Below are 19,722 nucleotides of genomic sequence, written 5' to 3' on the forward strand. Positions count from 1 at the left end.
AATGCGCTAAAACCATTTTTAGATGTTGTCACCTAAGTTTTAAATTTTCAACTTTACTCTACTTTTTCAACAAAAACTGTAATTTTTTTGGTTGTTTCATAATTTCCCTTAAAAAACGAAGAAAATAAGCCATTAATCATTAAATTCTGATAACTATAAGTGGGTTAAAATTGCTTTCAAAAAAGTTCTCATAAAAAAAACACACTGTATAAGAATAAAACCAGTTGTGTTAGATCCGAGATTTGTCAGTGTGGCTGAGAACCGGTTTTTATCCATGAAATATTACAGTACACACTTTGAGAATTTCATGTTTTCTTTCTTGACTAAATTCACTTTTGACTTTATAAAAAGGTATAGGTAGGTAGACAGATAAGTTTTTCTTGAGATAAAATAATACTCCTATGTTTTTGTCTCACCCTAAAAAGTACCTAAGTTCCCTTAATCAATTTTATTTCTATATTAATTATTTTACATATTGGTAGGCTTGGTACATTCGATCAGCTCGTAACCGCAGTCGTGTTGACCAAAGACGTGAACTTCGGGCAGAACTCAGGGGAGATAACAGTCTCAGCTCGGAACACGACCAGGATATGGAGGTAAACAGATTTTAATGGCAATAATTTCTTGGTCTATAAACAGGCGTCTCTTATTATTAATCACAATTGATAATTCATATTAGTTTTTATAAGCTCTCCCAGTACACAAGAATCCAATCTTGCAATAAAATAAGCAATGATATTACAAGGATGGCTTCATTCATAATCAGCGAAGCACATAAAAAATCATGGATTAATAAATGTACAAAGTGATCTATATAGCAGATTTTCTTTGTTAATATTCAGTTGTAAAAGAAGAAAATAAGAGATAAGCGATAAATTATAAAAATCACGAAACCTTCAGAAAAACCTAATGATGCATGATCGAAAGACTAAGTAAGTAGATTGTATACTGGATGCTTCTTAGTATACGAGATCTCCACACAAAAAAATTAGCCGTCTATCTTGAATTGCAGCTGAATAAATCACATTTACCGCATAGCGTTACGGACGGACAGATAAAGTGAATTTAGAGTAGCTTCGTTACTAAAAAATAAGCTTATCTAAATGTTTAGGAGGCAAACAGAGAAGGTGAAAACAAGGATGACCTTGTTATGAATCCTTTTGACGGAGCTGTTGGTATTTCTGGAGCGTCCAATGTTAATATTTGGGAGGAGAGACCCTCTGTCAGTGCTGTCAATATGATGGCTACTTGGCCAGGTAGTAATCTAATAGTAGTTATTGATCGCATCGTATTATAAACAGCTTTCCGCGGATATAAAATGTACAATTTAAACCAGTTTTTTTTTTATCTAAAGAAGCATATATAAAAATAATTTCATGCGTCTTTTTTTAGTTTGACGTTTTGCCAGGGGTTCATGTTTTTGAGGGTGTGGGAAAACTGGAACAGTACTTTGGAATATTAATTTTAGCAGGGTTTTTGACAATCCTCCTTTCGTTCGCTTATAAAAACAATGTTATATTCCATGGATTCCCTCCCCCCCCCCCCCCCTCCCCCCAAATTATAGGGTCATCTTTTCAGCAACTAAGCATTTTTAACCAATGGTATTAGATATATAAGAACAATAACAAAACTTCTTATCCATTAAAATGCATAACCAATATAAATACTAATATTGGTAACCTATTTTGTCAAATATTTTATGAAATAGTCAGTAAACCGACTCAGAATTACCACTTTTTAAAAAATTCAATGGACACGCTATTCCAACGGGGGACTGCCATTTACACATCCAGCAAATTTACAGTGGATGTGTTTATGCCAGTACAATGGATGTATTAATGACAAACTGAATTTTTACTGTATAAATGACAGTAAAATCGATTCTCATGCCATAAATACATCCAACACTGGCAAAAATACATCCAACATTTTTAAACGTATGTCAAAAATACATCTGACACTGGCATTTACACATCCATACTTTTTTTAATTATTTGTCATAAATACTATATACATAATACAATATTATGATATTATTATACAGTTGTAAAGTAGCGAGCATATATGTACTGTTTCGTTAAACCCTTTTTAGTAGCGAAGCTACTCTATAATTTGGAATATCCGTTTTTAAAAAGAAATATTATGATATTATTATATAGTTGTTAAGTAGCGAGCATATATTTACTGTGTAGTTAAACACTTTTTTAGTAGGGACACCGCAACCCCCCAAGATTAAAAAAAAATCCCCACTTTTTCGCTTAAAGTAAAAACGATGACATTGTTTTATATACTACGCTGATAATGACACACAAAACAACAATAAGGGGAGGGGATTGGACTTTCATACGTGTCTTGGGATGAAGCCCCTATGATGCTAGTGTCGAATCCGCTAGTATATTCTATAGCAATAATTTGACCACATGCGCAAATGTATCGATAATGTTTTGTTGGGAGCATCTTGAGAAAAAGGGAAGTAAATAGGGGGAGAGTAACTAAAATAGGGTAAAAAGTTTAAAACCTATACATACTGTACAAAATCTAATTAATTGTAAACAAATATTCATATAAATTAATCTAGATGTGTATTTGCCAGTGTTGGATGTATTTATGACATATAATTGAAAAAGTATGAATGTGTAAATGCCAGTGTCAGATGTATTTATGGCATGAGAAAAAGGAAGAAAACATTTTACCAAAAATACATCAACTGTAAGTTTGCTGGATGTGTAAGTGCTATAGCCCCATTCCAACCCATTCCTTTTATGATATAATGACCATTGATACCAAAAACAAGTGTCAAATTCGATTTTTATAGAAAAGGGGAAAGGTCCCCCCTGGAGGAGAATTTATTTTTCTTCTTTTAAAGTATGGCTTTATATACCTTCCTGAATTTGTCTTGAAGAGTACATTAAGGATCAAAAACGATTTTTAAAACCATAGACCCTTGCAAAAGTTATCATCAAAAGACTGACAATTTTGGCCATTTTTGCAAAATCAGCTGATTTTGACAGTTATTCAATCTACTCTTCAAGACGAATTCAGAAAGGTATATAAAGCCATAGGTACTTTGAAAGAAAAAAAATTCTTCCCAGGGGGGACCCTTCCCCTTTTTTATGAAAATCGAATTTGACATATTGCTAAAAAAAAAGCTACCAGACCAGCTATATAAAAGTAGAAGGATGTGTGTCTATTTGTTAAGTAACAATAGTTTTTCAGTATATTATATAGAAATAGACCGTTGCCAAATTATAATATTACTTTTAAAAAATCATTTTTAGCTAATCTGGAGCCGGAGCCGTATTTTTCGTTAAATACGGCTCCAGCTCCGCCAAAAATGTTGCTGCTCCCGGCTCCGGCTCCGAAACGCTGGGTCTAATAGTCAGGGATCACATTCCTTGCTATTTCCTAATAACTTGATAATTTGCTAATAACATGTACAATTATGATATAGGAACAGATGTGCAGAAGAGCGGGGCTGCAAATTCTGGTGTATCTGTTTCCTGGCTAGCCGCGGACAATCAGGCACTAATATATTTCATTATAATATTTATTGTTAAAGCATTTTAAGTTCAGTTCTTTACCCAAATGACATTCAAAGAGTATCCTTATAAAAAAGTAACAAGATGTCTGTTTGCTTTTAAAAATTCTAAATGTAAAAAAAAGTTCTGGGATGAGACATAATGAATGATAAAGTATGAAAAATACATTGGAATTGACTTCTTACTACTTAGGTACCTATCTAAATGTATGTATGTAGCCTTGATTCTCTGAAGTTAGGATTCACCTACCTAAATAAAAGTATTATTTGATGTGACAAAGAGGGTCATATTTTCGCGTATTTTTCCGTAAAGTTGTGCGTAAGCTTTTAGTCTAATTCGCTTATTAAGAACAATTTGACTTGATAAGCGCATTTTACTAAAAGCTTGCACACAACTTTACGGAAAATATGAGAAAAAAATTACCTAGTTTTTAACATAACCTCATTTACTTCCTATTGAACGTTCCCTGCTTAGGTAGAATGTTTCTTGAAATATTATTTTTGTTCATTGAAACAGGATGCATCTCTACCATCAAGTTCTAGAAACATAGTAAATGCCAATGGTCAAGAATCTTCAGATAGGTAATTTTTCATATAATTAAAGGGGGGGGGGGGTATTTTCAGGGGTGTGTATTCTGCATAATTGACCCTGCTAAAAGGGGGGGGGGGGATAAAAAATATGTGATTGAGGGGAAATAATGTTAAGATTAAGAGATCTGAAAACATTAAAACTCAAAGAATATATGGAAGGGGGATGGTATGAATAAAATAAAGATTTCTGAAAATATTTTTCCCTTTTTTCCCTTGCTGGAAAAAACTAGGAAGGGAAAAATTAAAAATTTTGTAGCAGGGGAAAAATTAATCTTGTGCAGAATATACAGTATATCCTTTGGTCCTTTCTTTTTACCACATTTGTCAATTTTAGATGAAAGTGGATATTGTTTAATTTTGTCTTAGTTCTGCTTTGCGAATCAGTGTGGAATTAGATGTTAATCCTAACTACGTCGTTAGTTTTGCTGGTCAAACTCTAAAAATACTAGCGGTTTCGCCTCTAGCCTATTATGGAAAACCCAATCGGTTAATAAGTTATATAAATCTTAAGCTACAGAAAGAAAAACATATTACTTTATATTATAGGATTTACATCCTGTTTTTTGATTGTCTAGGTCAGAAAACCGTGACTATGAGTTGCCGTTCATGAACCGGGCAGATAGAAGTGAACGGCTGGAGAAACTGTACCGCAGCTTGTCTCTGGGTCCTGCTGAGTCGGCAGCTGAACAGCCTATTAATCAGAACAGGTAAAGTGTTCAAACAAATGTAAATTTTCACTTAAGAGGATCATTTTTTTGCGTATTTTTCGTGAAGTTATCTGCGTTTAGTCAAATGCGCCTATTAGGTCAAACTGTTTTTAATTATAAAAAATTTCAAATACATACATTTGGTAAAAAATTAATAACAGGTTGACTTAACAAGCGCATTTGAATAAAACGCTAACACACAACTTTTCGGAAAATACGAAAAAAAATACCCTCTTTATCAAATGTTTTTATACCTAGGTACTTAAAGTTATATTTCATACTTTGTTTTAATTTGGATTGAATTATGACACTAAACATATTTTGCAGGAGTGGGAGCGACGCCAGCCAGGCAGCTAGCATCAGTAATGTAAATATCTGTACAGCAGCTAGTGCAGGGGCCATACCAAGAACAGAAAGAAGAAATGCTGCCTATCTCAATAATCCTCAAAGTTCTTCAAATTCCAGGTAAAATTCTTGGGTTTCATTTTCAGATTTTAATAGAAAGGGTATATCATGAAAACGTATAATTTAAATTGTAAATTCAATTGATATTTAATTAAATTATTTTTTAAAGTTGTAAGTTTGAAAGGGGGAAAATAAAAGAGAGGGTTAGGTTTCTGGTAGAATCCGTAAGGGTGTGTGTTTTAAGGCTTAAAGATAGTAGTAGAACGATAATATTAACTAAATATGTGTATTTCTTATTGAAAAGAACTATAGACATAAAGTTTTTTTTTAAAGTTAACATAAATTTTTATCGTTCTACTACTGTTTTTTACTTATAACACATAACCTTTACGGATTTTACCAGAAACCTACCCCTCTCTTAGTGGTTTGGAGAATTAGTTGAAGACACAAATACAAAAAAAACTGTTCTATGTATATTTGAATCTTGATGCTCAACTTAATAAAATCATTAAATTTCTTTTATTTTTTAATAGGGATCCAAAGGGATAAAACAATAGCCGATAAATTAATGTAAATCCCCAATGTCAATAAACAAAATTACCCTTTCTGTAGATTACAATTCTTGGTTGAAACGTTTGGAAACTCACATAATAAACCAACCAATCAAAATCCATTGAAAGTCCCCAAAGTTGTTAAGCCAACTAATAAGAAAACGTTATAATAAAACTTTGGGGACTGGTTTTTGATTGTATTAACAAATCAAAATATTATGTTTAGTTGTAATTCTGTTGTTGGTGGAAGTATTGGTACAGGTTGTAGTTCTTCTGGAGGCAGTGCAGGTCCTCTCTACAACTGGCAGGCCTCCAAAACATCTGTTCATGAAAGATTTGCTTTTATGTTCAATAATGAACTTCTTGCAGATATTCATTTTAAGGTAAATTACATTTAAAATTCAATAAAAAAAAATTTCGCATCGTATTAAAGACAGCGGATATAAAAATTAAAAATTAGTAGATACCATTTTTTAGGCTCTAAGGGATTCAAAAAATTTCAACTCTCAGCTATGTGTTATACCCATCTTTAAAAAGTCACTTAGTTACCTATAGCCCTGTATCTTTCACACACAGAAAATTAGATGGCAAAACCCGGAGAGGGAGAGGCGTTCAACAACCGTTAAGGGTTAAGATTTGAAATTAATGATACAGCAAATATTTTTTTAAAGTCAAGCTACTCAGCCCTTTTTCTCGTAATCTCAAATTATAAATATCGTAAGTATACACACCTTTCAAAGTATTGTGTGTTGTTACAGTTCAGCAGATATTCTCCAACAGCTAAGTTTTGTTTGTGGTGCGAGCTGGTTTGACGTCAGCCCCCACTGTGTACGCCTCTATGCTGTTGAATGAAGATTTACTGATGACACACAAGGATGTTGTTGGAATGTAACTTATATCTAAGCGCTTAAGAAGCCCCTAGCCATATCTATCTAAATAACCTGCAATAAACAGGAGTCTCTGTTAATGCATTACAGGATGGCTGGGTACAGTCATAGTGTAAGATTAACAGAGGCTCCAATGATTAAATATATATTTATATAGTACACAGTATACATTATTTTTATAAAACTCTTTTACAATATTTTGTGTTCATTTTGAATTAATTTCTTAGCTGCTATTTTGCTCCAATATATGCCAGTTTGTATGGACACCATTTCACAGTGGGACAATATCTGTAGAATAAACAAAGTGAAAGATACAGATTATTGCGCATTTCCACTTTTCTTCTTTTTTTCCCCTTTTCCAAGGGTTTCGAGGCTATCATTGGAGCATGTTAATCTTACCTGTTTCATTCTTCTAGTTTCAATTCCATGTTGTTCTTTTTCCAACGGCAAAAGTTGTCTTGGAGGAGAAATTCTTTTTTTTGATTGGTTTGTAGCAGGTGGAAGAATGTTTGAAACATTTTGGCATAGATTTGTGTTGACATTTAAACCATGGGTTTGGTAAAGATTATCAATAGACTGTACTTGGTTCATTGGAGTTAAAGTTTCATTCATAATAGTTTCAAATTCATCAAACACATCATGAAATGATTCATCATCAGATTCTTGGTATTGAGGATTGTTTGTGTCAAAATTATGATCCCACTCGTCTTGGGTTGAGGTTGAATCTTGACGTGTAGCTCGGAAATCACTTATACTTTGTGATTTTTGTCTTGGAGTTGAAGCATGTAATATTAAAGTTTCTCTAGCATGTAATCTTTGATTTTCTTCCCACAATCTTAGGTCAGAATAAGGATCAGAATTGTTTTCAGGTTTTGTATAATCATCATCACTGTCTTCAATATCATCATAGTTTGGAAATGGATTCCATTTTTGAAAAACTGGTTTATTTGTTTGTGGTTTTGTAGGAACATTTTCATGATATTTTTCTGTAGATTTGTAGGTAGTTTTGTGTTGTATAACAGAAAATACGTCATTTTTTCTTACAATTCTGGGCTTAGTTTGGAGTTTAGAATTTTCAGAATGGAATCTTATAATTTTATTGACTTGTAGTTTGTCCTCAAATACTTTATTTACTAAGTATACATCACGAGTATTATGTTTAGATTTTTCATTGTTTATTGCAATAAAATCACCTGATTTGAAGGAAGTAGTGGCTTTGTTTTCATCATCTTGTTTCACATTGTTTGTTGTTTTGATAGAAACTTGTTTTTCAGCAAGTTGTTTGTCTGAAAAATGAGATTTTTATTTGAAATATTATCCCTGGAAAACAAAATTTCATGTGCAGATAAACCACGATTTCTAATCATAGAATTTAGGTTTGTGAGGGCAAGAGCAAGTATTGTTTCATTAATTTGAGTGGAATGAGGGGCATTTTTGACAATTTCGTTTTCAAGCATTTTAATGGCATTATCTACAGTGGCAATCGAATTTTTGTTGGAGGGGTCAGTGGTTTCAATTAAAATGCGTAATTTTTGAAAAGATTGATCATTTATCAAAGCTTTAAATCCCGTGGCAGAATCGGTTCTGATTAAAACATTCATTTGGCTCCTAATTGGTGTAATTAGTTTGATTAATGCATTTTTCAAAGTTTCAGCTTTTTCATCAGATATTAAACATGCAGTTGTATATGACGAGAAAAGGTCAGTACATTCGAGAATTTTCTGTTGGTGTCGTTTGATTACATCAGCATTAAAAATGCGCCCAGGGGATTCAGGATTACAAACAGAAGTGGGATTTGCGTTTTTAATGGGAATCTGTTTATTTGCTTTGCAAAGAGTACAGTTGTCTAGAGTTTCTTTAATGGCTAGTTTCACATGGATACCGAAAAAATGTCGATTGAAAGTCTTTTCTAATTGATAAGATGATAAATGCTTATTGTCTTGATTGTGTAAATGTGTTATGACAGCTGGAACAAAATCTTTGGGAACAACAATACGAAAATTTACCTGAGTTGTATTTGGGATTTTATCTTCTACAACCAAAAGATTTTTGGCCTGACATGTACCATAGTATCGTCTAATATCGTTGGAATTTTGTCCTCTTTTGGATGGTTGTTGTCCAGATTTAAGTCTTCTGTAGGCTTCAGAGCAAGCATAATCCTCAAATTGCATTTTTTTCCACGAATCAACAGAGCCTAGAGGAATAGCATTTATATCATTTTCAACATTATTAGCGGCTAAAGTAGCAGTTTCATTGATAAATTTACACACTTGGCAGGAATTATTATTACATTTGGCTGGATTTCTGGAAAGATAATCTGGAGCAATGTTGTTTTTAAATTTTCCAGAAACATGTTGTATATCAATTTTGTATCTACTAATAGAGCATAGAAAAGACGACATTCTAGAAGATGCTGAAAACTTACCCTGTTTAATTAACTTTGAGGCTTCCATGACAGGTTTGCTATCAGTCAAAACTAATGTTGGTAAATTTGACTCAATAATATAGTGTGAGCACTTTTTAACGGCTGTGGATAAAGCTTAACACTCTCTTTCACAAGGAAACCAGTCTTTTTGTTGGTCAGATAATTTAAAACTATAAAAAATTACCGGCAAAAGTTGATTGTCCCTCACAACATTCATAGTAAATCCAACAGCTGGGTTCTTCACAGTGGCATCAGGCATCAGGATTAACTGTTCATTTCTCTTAGGCAGAGCTAAATATTTTATAGAATCCTTTGCCCTCTCAGTTGCTGTCTCAAATGCCTGAATAAGAGAATTAGTCCAAATAATATCATATTTGTTGTCTTTAACACTGGCGACAAATTTATCAAGAGGGTCCATTAAACCAGCTAAATTTGGCATAGCAATCAAAAATGTTTTATACACACCCATCCATGAACGTAGATCTTTGATTTTGATGATATCAGTGTATTTGGTTTTGGTTAGAGCTAGTTGTCTGTGGGGATCTGGAGTTATTTTGCCATTTTTGACAACCCAACCAAAAATTGTTGCTTCTTTGGGGAAAATCCTAACTTTTCCAGGAGACAGTTTAAGATTGGACAGAGACAGTTGTTTCAGAACTTTACCCCAATTTTCAATAGCATCCTCAATAGTTTCGCCCCCAATTAAAAGGTCATCGGCGATTTTCATGCATAGGCCCTCCATTATTAGTTTTCCTAGAACTTTAGAGAGTAGTTGTTTAGTTCCTCATCTTGATTAAGCAAACCCTGGGTTGATCTTGTATAGACTCTTAACCCTTTGAATGGTGAATAATAGCCATATAGCCCCAATCTTTTTGATTTAAATGGTTTTGGAAAAAGCTTTCATATAAATCTGCATAAATTATGAAGGGGTTGTGTGCAACAAATCTAAAGATCTCATTTTGGTCAGGGACTTTAGTCTGTACTTGACGGCATTTATCATTAACAGCATTAGCTGCAGTAAGAAATCTTACCTCGTCAGTGTTGCATTGGTCCAGTGGTTTACTTCCAGCTCTTGCTTTCTTCTGTAGGAAACATGGATGGATACATTTAATCTGAATATCATTCTCGTAGGGATCAGTAAGTACACCCATCTCAGTTAGCTCATCAATCTTTTCCTGTAAAAGTTTATCAGTTGCAGAGGACCATTTTGGCGAATATGCCCTTGCAGATTTAGGTCTAGAATCATCAGCCCATTGAATTGAGGCTGTATGTTTACCAAAATGGTGATTGTATCCTGTAAGTTGTCCATCAAAAACATTATTATAATCATTATGTAAAGATTTTAACATGTTTATTTGTTTTTCAGAAAGGATGTCCGTTTCCTTGATTTTTGCATTTATCTGATCTATGTGATTGTTTGTTTTTGCAAATGAACGTTTAGTATGAGGGATTTGACGGATTTCAGCTAAATCAGTTTCTATACATTCCCTTAATCCAATGACATTTAAATCGCTACCAATAATAATGGGCTCATTTGTGGTATTATCAATTTCAACATAACCTTGCTTATTATCAACAATTTGAAGTTTAGGAAAATTATTTACCTTAGTTTCCATCCATGGCAGAACAGATACTTTGGGAGAGATGATAGTTGGAGGTATGGGTATGTTGATGGATTGTCCAGGGTATAGAACTTCTTTCTTCAAATTCATATTAGCGACAGTTATCAGAGCAGCAGAATTTGGCATGGTTGCAGGTATATTTGCATTTGTTTGCAGAACTGTATATTGGCCATGGATTGTTATGAGGTTTTTTGCAGGACGTTGAATTATATCATTGGATATCAAAAAAGGTTGGCCACCATAGGCTTGGGCTTTTAAGTTATCAACAACTAATACTTTGAAAATAACAGACCATTTATCTCGATAAAGAGTTTCTTCAATGTAACCAACAGATTTAACACTTGTTAAATTATCAGCAAGACCAGCAGATTGGTTGTTTTTCCATATTTTAAAGTTATTCTCATCAGCACACTTGTTTGTTATAAATGAGCCTGTGGCACCGCCATCCAAGGTGATATAGACAGGGTTTACAGATTTTGTAAAAACAGTAAGAATTTGTGAAGGTTGTGGATCTAAAGTTTTTATTGTTTCGAGGCCAGCCATTATTGGCTGTTGTGCTAGTCAATCTTGTTCAGGATTTTGCTGTATTTCGGCATCATCAATGGCAATCTGTTGAAGCATGTGTTTTTTTCTGCAGTCAGAGGGGTTATGACTGTTAATAATATATGTTGGCATCTCAAGCGCTTGACATACTTTGCAAAACTTTTTTGCTTGGTTTCGTTGTTGGTTAGGCTTAAAGGATCTGTTTGGACGTGTATTCATTCTAGGTTTATTGTAGGAGAATGAATTTAAGTCAATATCTTCATTGTTATCATTTTCTGGTTCTTGTTGTTGTTGAAGCATGTAGGCATTGCAGACCATTTCATCTCTGTCTAAAGCTTCAAGTGCTCTGGGGACATAAGATAAAATTTCACTATGAAGATCAAGTAGTGTGGTTCCTTCGTTCATTCGATGTCCAAAAATACGGTCAATTTCAGATGGAAGTCTAGGATCTATTCTTTCCAGGGCAATTGAAATGAGCAGACATTCGGTTGTTGGAGTAATTTTCTCATCTTCAGCCATCACAGAATTTTTAGATTTTACAGGATCACCTTTCTTGAGAAGGTTACTTTTAAAGCATGAACGTAAGTCAGTGTAGAATTTGTAGTGATCAGTCATTGTTGATTTATCAAATCTGATGGAATCTAATCTATGGAAGTATCTCCCCTTTCTTTGGATTCCATATCGCCGTTCATGTAGTTGGAATATAAATTCCAAACTTGTTGATTTTTCAAGAATGTCATCGAAGTCTCCTTCGTCTGAGTATCTGGCAATAATACCAAGGAAGGTTTCGAGATAAATTCGACGTTGAGCAAGGTGTTCCACCAATTCATCAGAAGTGGCTGTTGTTTTTTTGTCGGAACTGGCTAATTTGGATATTCTTAGCGGGTTGTCTTCAAGAGCCTCCCATTGTGGATATTTACCTCCGGGATAGAATTCACGAAATTCTGAAGTTTGTTGGAGAAATATTTTAAGTGCTACTTTCTACTGCTTGTACTGTATTGCTGTAATACCAGAGCTGGGAAGTTGGCTGGGAGGGTCAATTTTAATTTTTGACATTTTGCGTGGGTATAAATACCGCTGCCACCACGTAAGTATACACACCTTTCAAAGTATTGTGTGTTGTTACAGTTCAGCAGATATTCTCCAACAGCTAAGTTTTGTTTGTGGTGCGAGCTGGTTTGACGTCAGCCCCCACTGTGTACGCCTCTATGCTGTTGAATGAAGATTTACTGATGACACACAAGGATGTTGTTGGAATGTAACTTATATCTAAGCGCTTAAGAAGCCCCTAGCCATATCTATCTAAATAACCTGCAATAAACAGGAGTCTCTGTTAATGCATTACAGGATGGCTGGGTACAGTCATAGTGTAAGATTAACAGAGGCTCCAATGATTAAATATATATTTATATAGTACACAGTATACATTATTTTTATAAAACTCTTTTACAATATTTTGTGTTCATTTTGAATTAATTTCTTAGCTGCTATTTTGCTCCAATATTTGCCAGTTTGTATGGACACCATTTCACAGTGGGACAATATCTGTAGAATAAACAAAGTGAAAGATACAGATTATTGCGTATTTAATAAAATGTTTAAAGTAGTAAATTTTGTGGGATCATTCATTGGGTTAGAGTTTTCAAGTATATGTATTTTTTCGGAATATGAAAGAAAGTATATAGGGTATAAGGTGAACTGAACATTTGATGAAGTAGATGCGCTAGTCAAGGTTGATTTTGAGATTATTCTAAAAATAGATAATCAAGCAAGATTTAAAACTTCAGGTTGGGCGGCCAGGAGCTGAGCAAACTATCCCCGCCCACAAGTTTGTCCTTTCTGTTGGTAGTGCTGTCTTCGATGCCATGTTCAACTCTGCCCTGGCTATGTCTGAGGAGGAGATACCTCTTCCTGATGTAGAGCCACAAGCTTTTCTAGCCCTACTGAGGTTTCTATACAGGTAATTGATTAATTTTAATTATTTTACCGTTTTGATTACATGTAAATTATTCTACACAACTTACCCACATTTATTAACCTGAAATAACAGAGGAAACAGTTTTCAAATATTAACTAGGTACTACCAATGTAATTAATTCGTTGAAAATGAACCATATTCTTAAGTTGCATGTATCACATGTCGGGTTCAAGTCTGGACTACACCTCGTCATATTAGAGACGATAAAATTGGCACCTACTGCTGCTAATTTAGATACGTGACATCAATAGTAAGAGTAGGGGGAATGCCTTGGCCCCTAAACAGGCACAACTCATTACCATGCACAGTTAGAACTTGTAAATAAAGGTCTTGCAATCAAATTGTTCGGAGTCTATAGAGCGAATAGACGCTTTACACCGCAATCATGTTTGAAGGTGCATGGAGATGTCTAGAATCAAATGCGACTCCTTGCCACCTTGATGTAATTATGGTGTACTTTTTGGAACAATTCAACTTCAAATTAAATATTTTGTTCAGTGATGAGGTGCAGATAGGTCCGGAGACTGTGATGTCAACTCTGTACACAGCCAAGAAATATGCTGTGCCCACTCTCGAGAGACATTGTGTAGATTTTCTCAAGAAAAATTTATCTCCTGATAATGCATGCATGCTTCTAACTCAGGTAAGTGTTTTTTTTGTAAATTTTTTATAGACAAATATCTTAACTTTAAAATAAGATTATTTTTTGTACTCTCTCGAGTACAAAATGAGAGAGAATGGACAATGGGCTGTTTATTACACTAGTCCCTAAAGTTTTATAATAACGTTTTTTTTTATTCGTTGGCTTAACAATTTTGGCGACTTTAGTGAATTTTGATTGGATGATTCATTAAGTTGAATGTTCAAACGTTTCAACTACTAATTTTAATCTACAGAATGGGTAATTTTGTATATCATCATCGGGAATGTACATCAATCTATCGTCTATATATCCCTGTGTACAATGACATATTACATGTATCAATGTTATTGTAGGCAAGATTATTTGATGAGCCCCAACTTTCTGCTCTGTGTCTTGAGATGATTGATAAAAACACTCCAGAGGTAAAACATTTTTAATCTTTAACCTATTGATATTAGGAATTATCTGTCTGTCAAAAATAAGTGGGGGGTTTTAATGCAACCATCTCGTAATCAATGATTAAATGGCACCTAGAATTCGAGTTTTGATCTGAAATTTTTCATGTGTAATCCTTGGAAGGTTTATTTTCCCTAAATCGAACAAAAAGTTGGAAAAGTAACGGCTAACGGCTGGCGGCTCAGCCGTTTTGCCATTTTTTGGATATCTATATTGCAAATAAGTCACGAAACCTATCTCCACATAATAACCTTTTCACTCCAAAACGCTATCATACGGTTCTAGACGGTAGCTGTTGGTACTAGAAGTTTTAAAAATTGTATTGCTATCATTTACCATGAATTAAACCAAGAATGTGTTTTAAAAAGTTGATTCCTACGTAATTGATGATGGATATACCCTGAAAATAGGCAAAAAAAACTGACTAAACGGATGAGCCGCCAGCCGTTACTTTTCCAACTTTTTGTTCGATTTAGGGAAAATATACCTACCAAGGATTACTCATGCAAAAGTTTAGATCGAAATTCGAATTCTAAGTGCCATTTGCTCACTGATTTGCCCCCTTTGTAAATAAATTCAATTTCCCTTAATATCTCTTGAAAATAATATTTTTTTCCTTTATTATGAGCTGTTTTGTTCATGACATTTTGTAATTTTAGGCTTTGTCAGCTGATGGTTTTACAGATCTTGATCCTGATACACTTTCTGTTGTTCTTGATAGAGATACTCTCAGGATGAAAGAGTCCAAACTATTTGGAGCTGTTCTCAGGTACATATACAACTTAAAGGGGAATATGATTATGCGCGTCATCAGCAGAGAGAGAGAGGGGGACAATGGGCTTTTTTGTTTATTTACTGGTCTCCAAAGTTAAGTTTTCTTATTTGTTGGCTAAACAACTTTGGGAACTTGGGTAAATTTTGGTTTGTTGATTCATTAAGTTGAGTGTTCAAACGTTTCAACCATTAATTTTAATCTACAGAAGAAGTAATTTTGTGTATTATCATTGGGGATGTACTCTACATCAATTTTGTCGGCCATTGTCTTATCCCTTTAGATCCTTGCGTCATCACACTCTCATGTAGGGGAAAAGATTCCCTGACTTGTTCAATAATTTGGAAGAACTCTAAAATCAGATCGTGTGTCTTTAAAATTTGTCACGCCTAAAATTGAGTTGGTGCACACCCATTTTTCTAAAAATAATTTTATGCTGATTGCATGGATTTAAAAATCTCCAGTGATTTTTAAAAAATGTTTAATTATTAGGAAACTTACCTATAGTTTTAATATATATTATTTTCTTTAAACATTTATTTCCATTTAGAGCAATTTTTTTGTTAAACTTAAATGATATTTTATTATTTTAATTTGTATTTAGATGGGCAGAGGCTCAGTGTCTTCGGAAAAGCCTGGCTCTAACTGGCGAAAATAAAAGGAATGCCCTTGGACGTCTCCTTTTTCAGGTAATGCTCAAATTTAAAAACATTTAAAGATAAATAAAATATACAATATAATGAATGCATAAAAAATAAAGGGGGTTATTTTTTTGCATATTTTCCGTAAAATAGGGTGTAACCTTTTTATTTAGTCAAATGCTCTTTTTAAGTCAAACTGTTCTCAATAAGATCATTTGGCTAAAAGTTTACAACAAACTTTACGGAAAATATGCAAAAAAAATTACCCACTTTATGTTCAATTCATCCAGAAATAATCTATGTAATGTTTTTTGTTAAAAGATGTGTTAATATTGGCTTATTGTTTTCATATTTAGATTCGATTTCCTCTGATGACAGTGAAAGAGTTTGCTCAGGGCCCGGCCCAGTCTGGAGTTCTTACTGACAAGTAAAATATTTATTCCAGTATGGCCTCGAAACCGATTAATATCCGGTGGATTAGAACCGGTTCTCAGTCATACTGAAAAATCATGTATAGCATCATGTTATAATCAGTTTTCTAGGAATATAAAAATGTACAATATTTCGAAATCAGTTTTTCTAGTTAAAAAAAAACAGATTTTGATTTATAATTGTATATTTTTATATTCGCTGAAAGCTGTTTATAATACGATGCGATAAATAACTAGGTATTAAATTCTACCTATTTTTTGGTATTCTAGCAACGGTACTTTTGTCATTAAAATCTTTAAACCTCTCTGAAAACGTCTGTAGATTTTCTAAATCATTGTCTAGTTGTTTCAGTAATTGAAACGACATTTTACTTTTTACATAATGTTAAAAGTATTAAATGTCTATCATATGCAATCTTTTTTTTTTATTTAAGGGAGACGGTATCTTTATTCCTGCACTATACTGTGAACCTGCGTCCTCCAGACGGATTCCTGGATGTACCTAGATTAGGGGATTTTTTTTTCCTGGCTTTTTTTGAAATTCAAGTAGTGCCGTTGCAATTATTATGCCTTTTGGTGAAAAAACACTTGTGTAAAAATTTTAACCATTTTGGACAAGTATTATGCCCAGTAATTTCACTTTGAAATTTTGACGCCCCCCTTATGGGGGTCAAAAAATCATTGCATCAGAACTATGGCTTCATGGTGCTCCCTGAATAGGTCTTGAGGAGTAGAATCAGGAATTTTTGAAATTTTGAAAATATCTCGTTCCTAGACTGAGAAAAGTTCAAAAAACCCCTAAAAAACGCCATTTTTGAAAATTGGCCAATTTTTATAGGTTTTTTGAACTTTTCTCAGGCTAGGAACGAGATATTTTCAAAATTTCAAAAATTCCTGATTCTACTCCTCAAGACCTATTCAGGGAGCACCATGAAGCCATAGTTCTGATGCAATGATTTTTTGACCCCCATAAGGGGGGCGTCAAAATTTCAAAGTGAAATTACTGGGCATAATACTTGTCCAAAATGGTTAAAATTTTTACACAAGTGTTTTTTCACCAAAAGGCATAATAATTGCAACGGCACTACTTGAATTTCAAAAAAAGCCGGGAAAAAAAAATCCCCTAACCTAGATGCTCCATGAGTGGGCAGGAGCTGTCAATTTGCAGGCAAGGATTATCAGTTGTCACATTATTGGAAAAAAATAAAAATACCTAGTCCCTTTTTTATAGTGAGAATAAATCTAAATATGTATGTATAACCCAGACAACTACTTGGATCTGGTGTTGGGGACCCTTTTCTTTTGCTAGCAATTTTCTTTCTTTTGTAGCGACTTGGCTTGGTTATTATTCCCGACGGTATTGGCTGATATTCAAAGACCCAATTAGAAGTCGGCACAGGGTCCACTGGGTGGGCACATACAGTTATTTAACCCCTTCCCCCTCAATGGTTTTACTTAAATATAGTGAGGGAGGGGACAATGGATTGTAAATTAAACTGGTCCCAAAGTTAAAAAACAAGTTCTCTCATTTGATGGCTTAAAAACCTATAATGTCCAAACTTTTCAACAATGATTTTAATCCACAGTGGGGGTAATATTTGTGTATCATAATTTGGTGAATTGTACATCAATTTCTCATATTTTTTAAACCGATTATTATCCGGTGGATTACAGCCGGTTCTTAACCATACGAAAAATTATGTCTAGCATTGTATTATATCCAGTTTTCTACAAATATAAAACTGGTTTTAATCATATATTTGTACATTTTATATCCGCGGAAAGCTGTTTATAATACGGAGAATTACTATTATCTTCTTGAAGGTCTCTGCATGTAGAGCAATTTGATGATAATACTAATTTTGAATTGACTTTAGCTCACACCAATAAGCTATGTAGGCTTGGCCAAAAGACATTTGATTTTATTTTATTTTAAATTTATACATTTATATTTGTTTTAGGTTCCAACAAATAGAATCTCGCTGGGGTTACAGCGGCTCCTCCGACAAGATCAGATTTATAGTCGACACGCGCATTTTCGTCGTCGGGTTTGGGTTGTACGGGTCCATACACGGGCCCAGCGAGTATGACGTCACAATTCAGCTGTTGCACACCGGATCGGGACGGATTCTTGGCTCCAATGAGATAACATTCAACAGTGACGGGTCTAATTCGTCGTTTAGAGTCATGTTTAAGGTAAGAAATAGGGACTGTGAAAATTATTTTATTTTAGAATTTTTAAGCTTTACTACTTTAAACCTAATAGATATAGATTACATGAATATTGTGACGTAAGTTGCTAATATAGTCATCAGATATTGATCAATACGTTCCTCTGTGGTCAGGGGAGAGGATTGGATAAGAGGTTGGGGTTTCGTTATATTATCCAGCTGGGAGAAACTTTTTATCAGGGTATGCGAGAATCTCTCACAACTTTCACGTTTACTAAAACTATAAAGTAGCTGCTTTGTCAAAAATGTATTACTATTCAGGAATGGATGTAAAATATACCTGGATATTACAACAGGGGAAAAATTGCCGTCAATTTTGCTTTCTTTTATATAACTAATTTATTGATCAATTCGTTTAGTAGGAGGGTAGGGGATGGGGTAGCAGGGGGAAATCGTTATTTGAGCCCGCTGCAAGTTTAACTTTTTTTAGAGAACTTGAAAATCTGGTATAAGATCCAATTAATGATATATCCATTTATTTAGGAGCCAATAGAAGTGCAGGCTGGAACGAATTATACAGCAGTTTCTACTCTCAAGGGGCTGGATTCTCATTATGGTACCAAAGGACAGAGAAAGGTAAAATAGTTCCAATTATTTTTTATTCCTTTTGGAAAAAAGGTATCTAGTTTTCGCTTTTCCATCAATTTAAAAATATGTTACAATGCTTTCTCGTCATCTCTTTGACCCCTGGGATATCTAAAACGATGGTCCCAAAAGTCTGTCTGTACGTCCGGTCATTAGTTTGTAAAATTAAGACATTAACTATTTGAGTAAGAATTCGAGAGATATTTTATTAAAGTAGAATTCACTGAAGTAGGATGTTTCTTATCTCTTATGTTTCCCTGGTTACATGATTTAATCATTTTCTATTTTTCGTTTTCTTAAAATGTTGTTTCATCTAACTCTACTCAAGTCTAGCTTTAAAACTTCAATTCTTGTATTTATTGTCTTTGGCAATGATCATGATGTGTTTTTTTTCACTTTTAGGTCTCCTTGGAATGTCACAGTGGTGAGAAGGTGACCTTTCAGTTCAGCTACGCGGCCGGTCAGAACAATGGAACCAGTGTTGAAGATGGGCAGATTCCAGAAATCATATTTTATATTTGATCTACTAAATTTTTGATAAATTGTCATTAAATGGGATTAAAGCATTTTATTGTAGTGATAAAAAGTCATTATTGGTCTTTTTCTTTTTATCCTTGCTGTAAGGTGCTTCTTCTTGCTTTCGTTCTCGCTTTATCCCATTCAAAAAAGAAAATGTTTTTATTATTTTTGGTAGGTATGAATTTATTTGTTTTAAA

At 33.8% G+C, this 19,722-nt stretch overlaps 1 protein-coding gene across 1 annotated transcript in view; it reads left to right on the forward strand.

Moving 5' to 3' along the window:
- The window catches only part of LOC145305183 (BTB/POZ domain-containing protein 1-like), a 22,582-nt gene extending 2,952 nt beyond the window's left edge, over positions 1–19,630 (forward strand). Inside the window, exons 5-22 of the mRNA XM_080146734.1 lie at positions 483–596; positions 1,112–1,256; positions 3,452–3,522; positions 4,056–4,120; positions 4,705–4,836; positions 5,164–5,301; positions 6,019–6,175; positions 13,057–13,229; positions 13,746–13,890; positions 14,244–14,312; positions 15,006–15,115; positions 15,723–15,807; positions 16,116–16,186; positions 16,625–16,692; positions 17,319–17,358; positions 18,152–18,386; positions 18,905–18,997; positions 19,409–19,630. Of these exons, the coding sequence (XP_080002860.1) occupies positions 483–596; positions 1,112–1,256; positions 3,452–3,522; positions 4,056–4,120; positions 4,705–4,836; positions 5,164–5,301; positions 6,019–6,175; positions 13,057–13,229; positions 13,746–13,890; positions 14,244–14,312; positions 15,006–15,115; positions 15,723–15,807; positions 16,116–16,186; positions 16,625–16,692; positions 17,319–17,358; positions 18,152–18,386; positions 18,905–18,997; positions 19,409–19,528 (2,031 nt within the window). The 3' untranslated portion in view covers positions 19,529–19,630. The remainder of the gene's footprint in view (positions 1–482; positions 597–1,111; positions 1,257–3,451; positions 3,523–4,055; positions 4,121–4,704; positions 4,837–5,163; positions 5,302–6,018; positions 6,176–13,056; positions 13,230–13,745; positions 13,891–14,243; positions 14,313–15,005; positions 15,116–15,722; positions 15,808–16,115; positions 16,187–16,624; positions 16,693–17,318; positions 17,359–18,151; positions 18,387–18,904; positions 18,998–19,408) is intronic.
- The last annotated feature ends 92 nt before the right edge of the window (positions 19,631–19,722 follow it).

This window comes from Acartia tonsa, chromosome 2 (assembly GCF_053477335.1).
Source record: "Acartia tonsa isolate MP-2025a chromosome 2, ASM5347733v1, whole genome shotgun sequence".
Classification (NCBI taxonomy): domain Eukaryota; kingdom Metazoa; phylum Arthropoda; class Copepoda; order Calanoida; family Acartiidae; genus Acartia; species Acartia tonsa.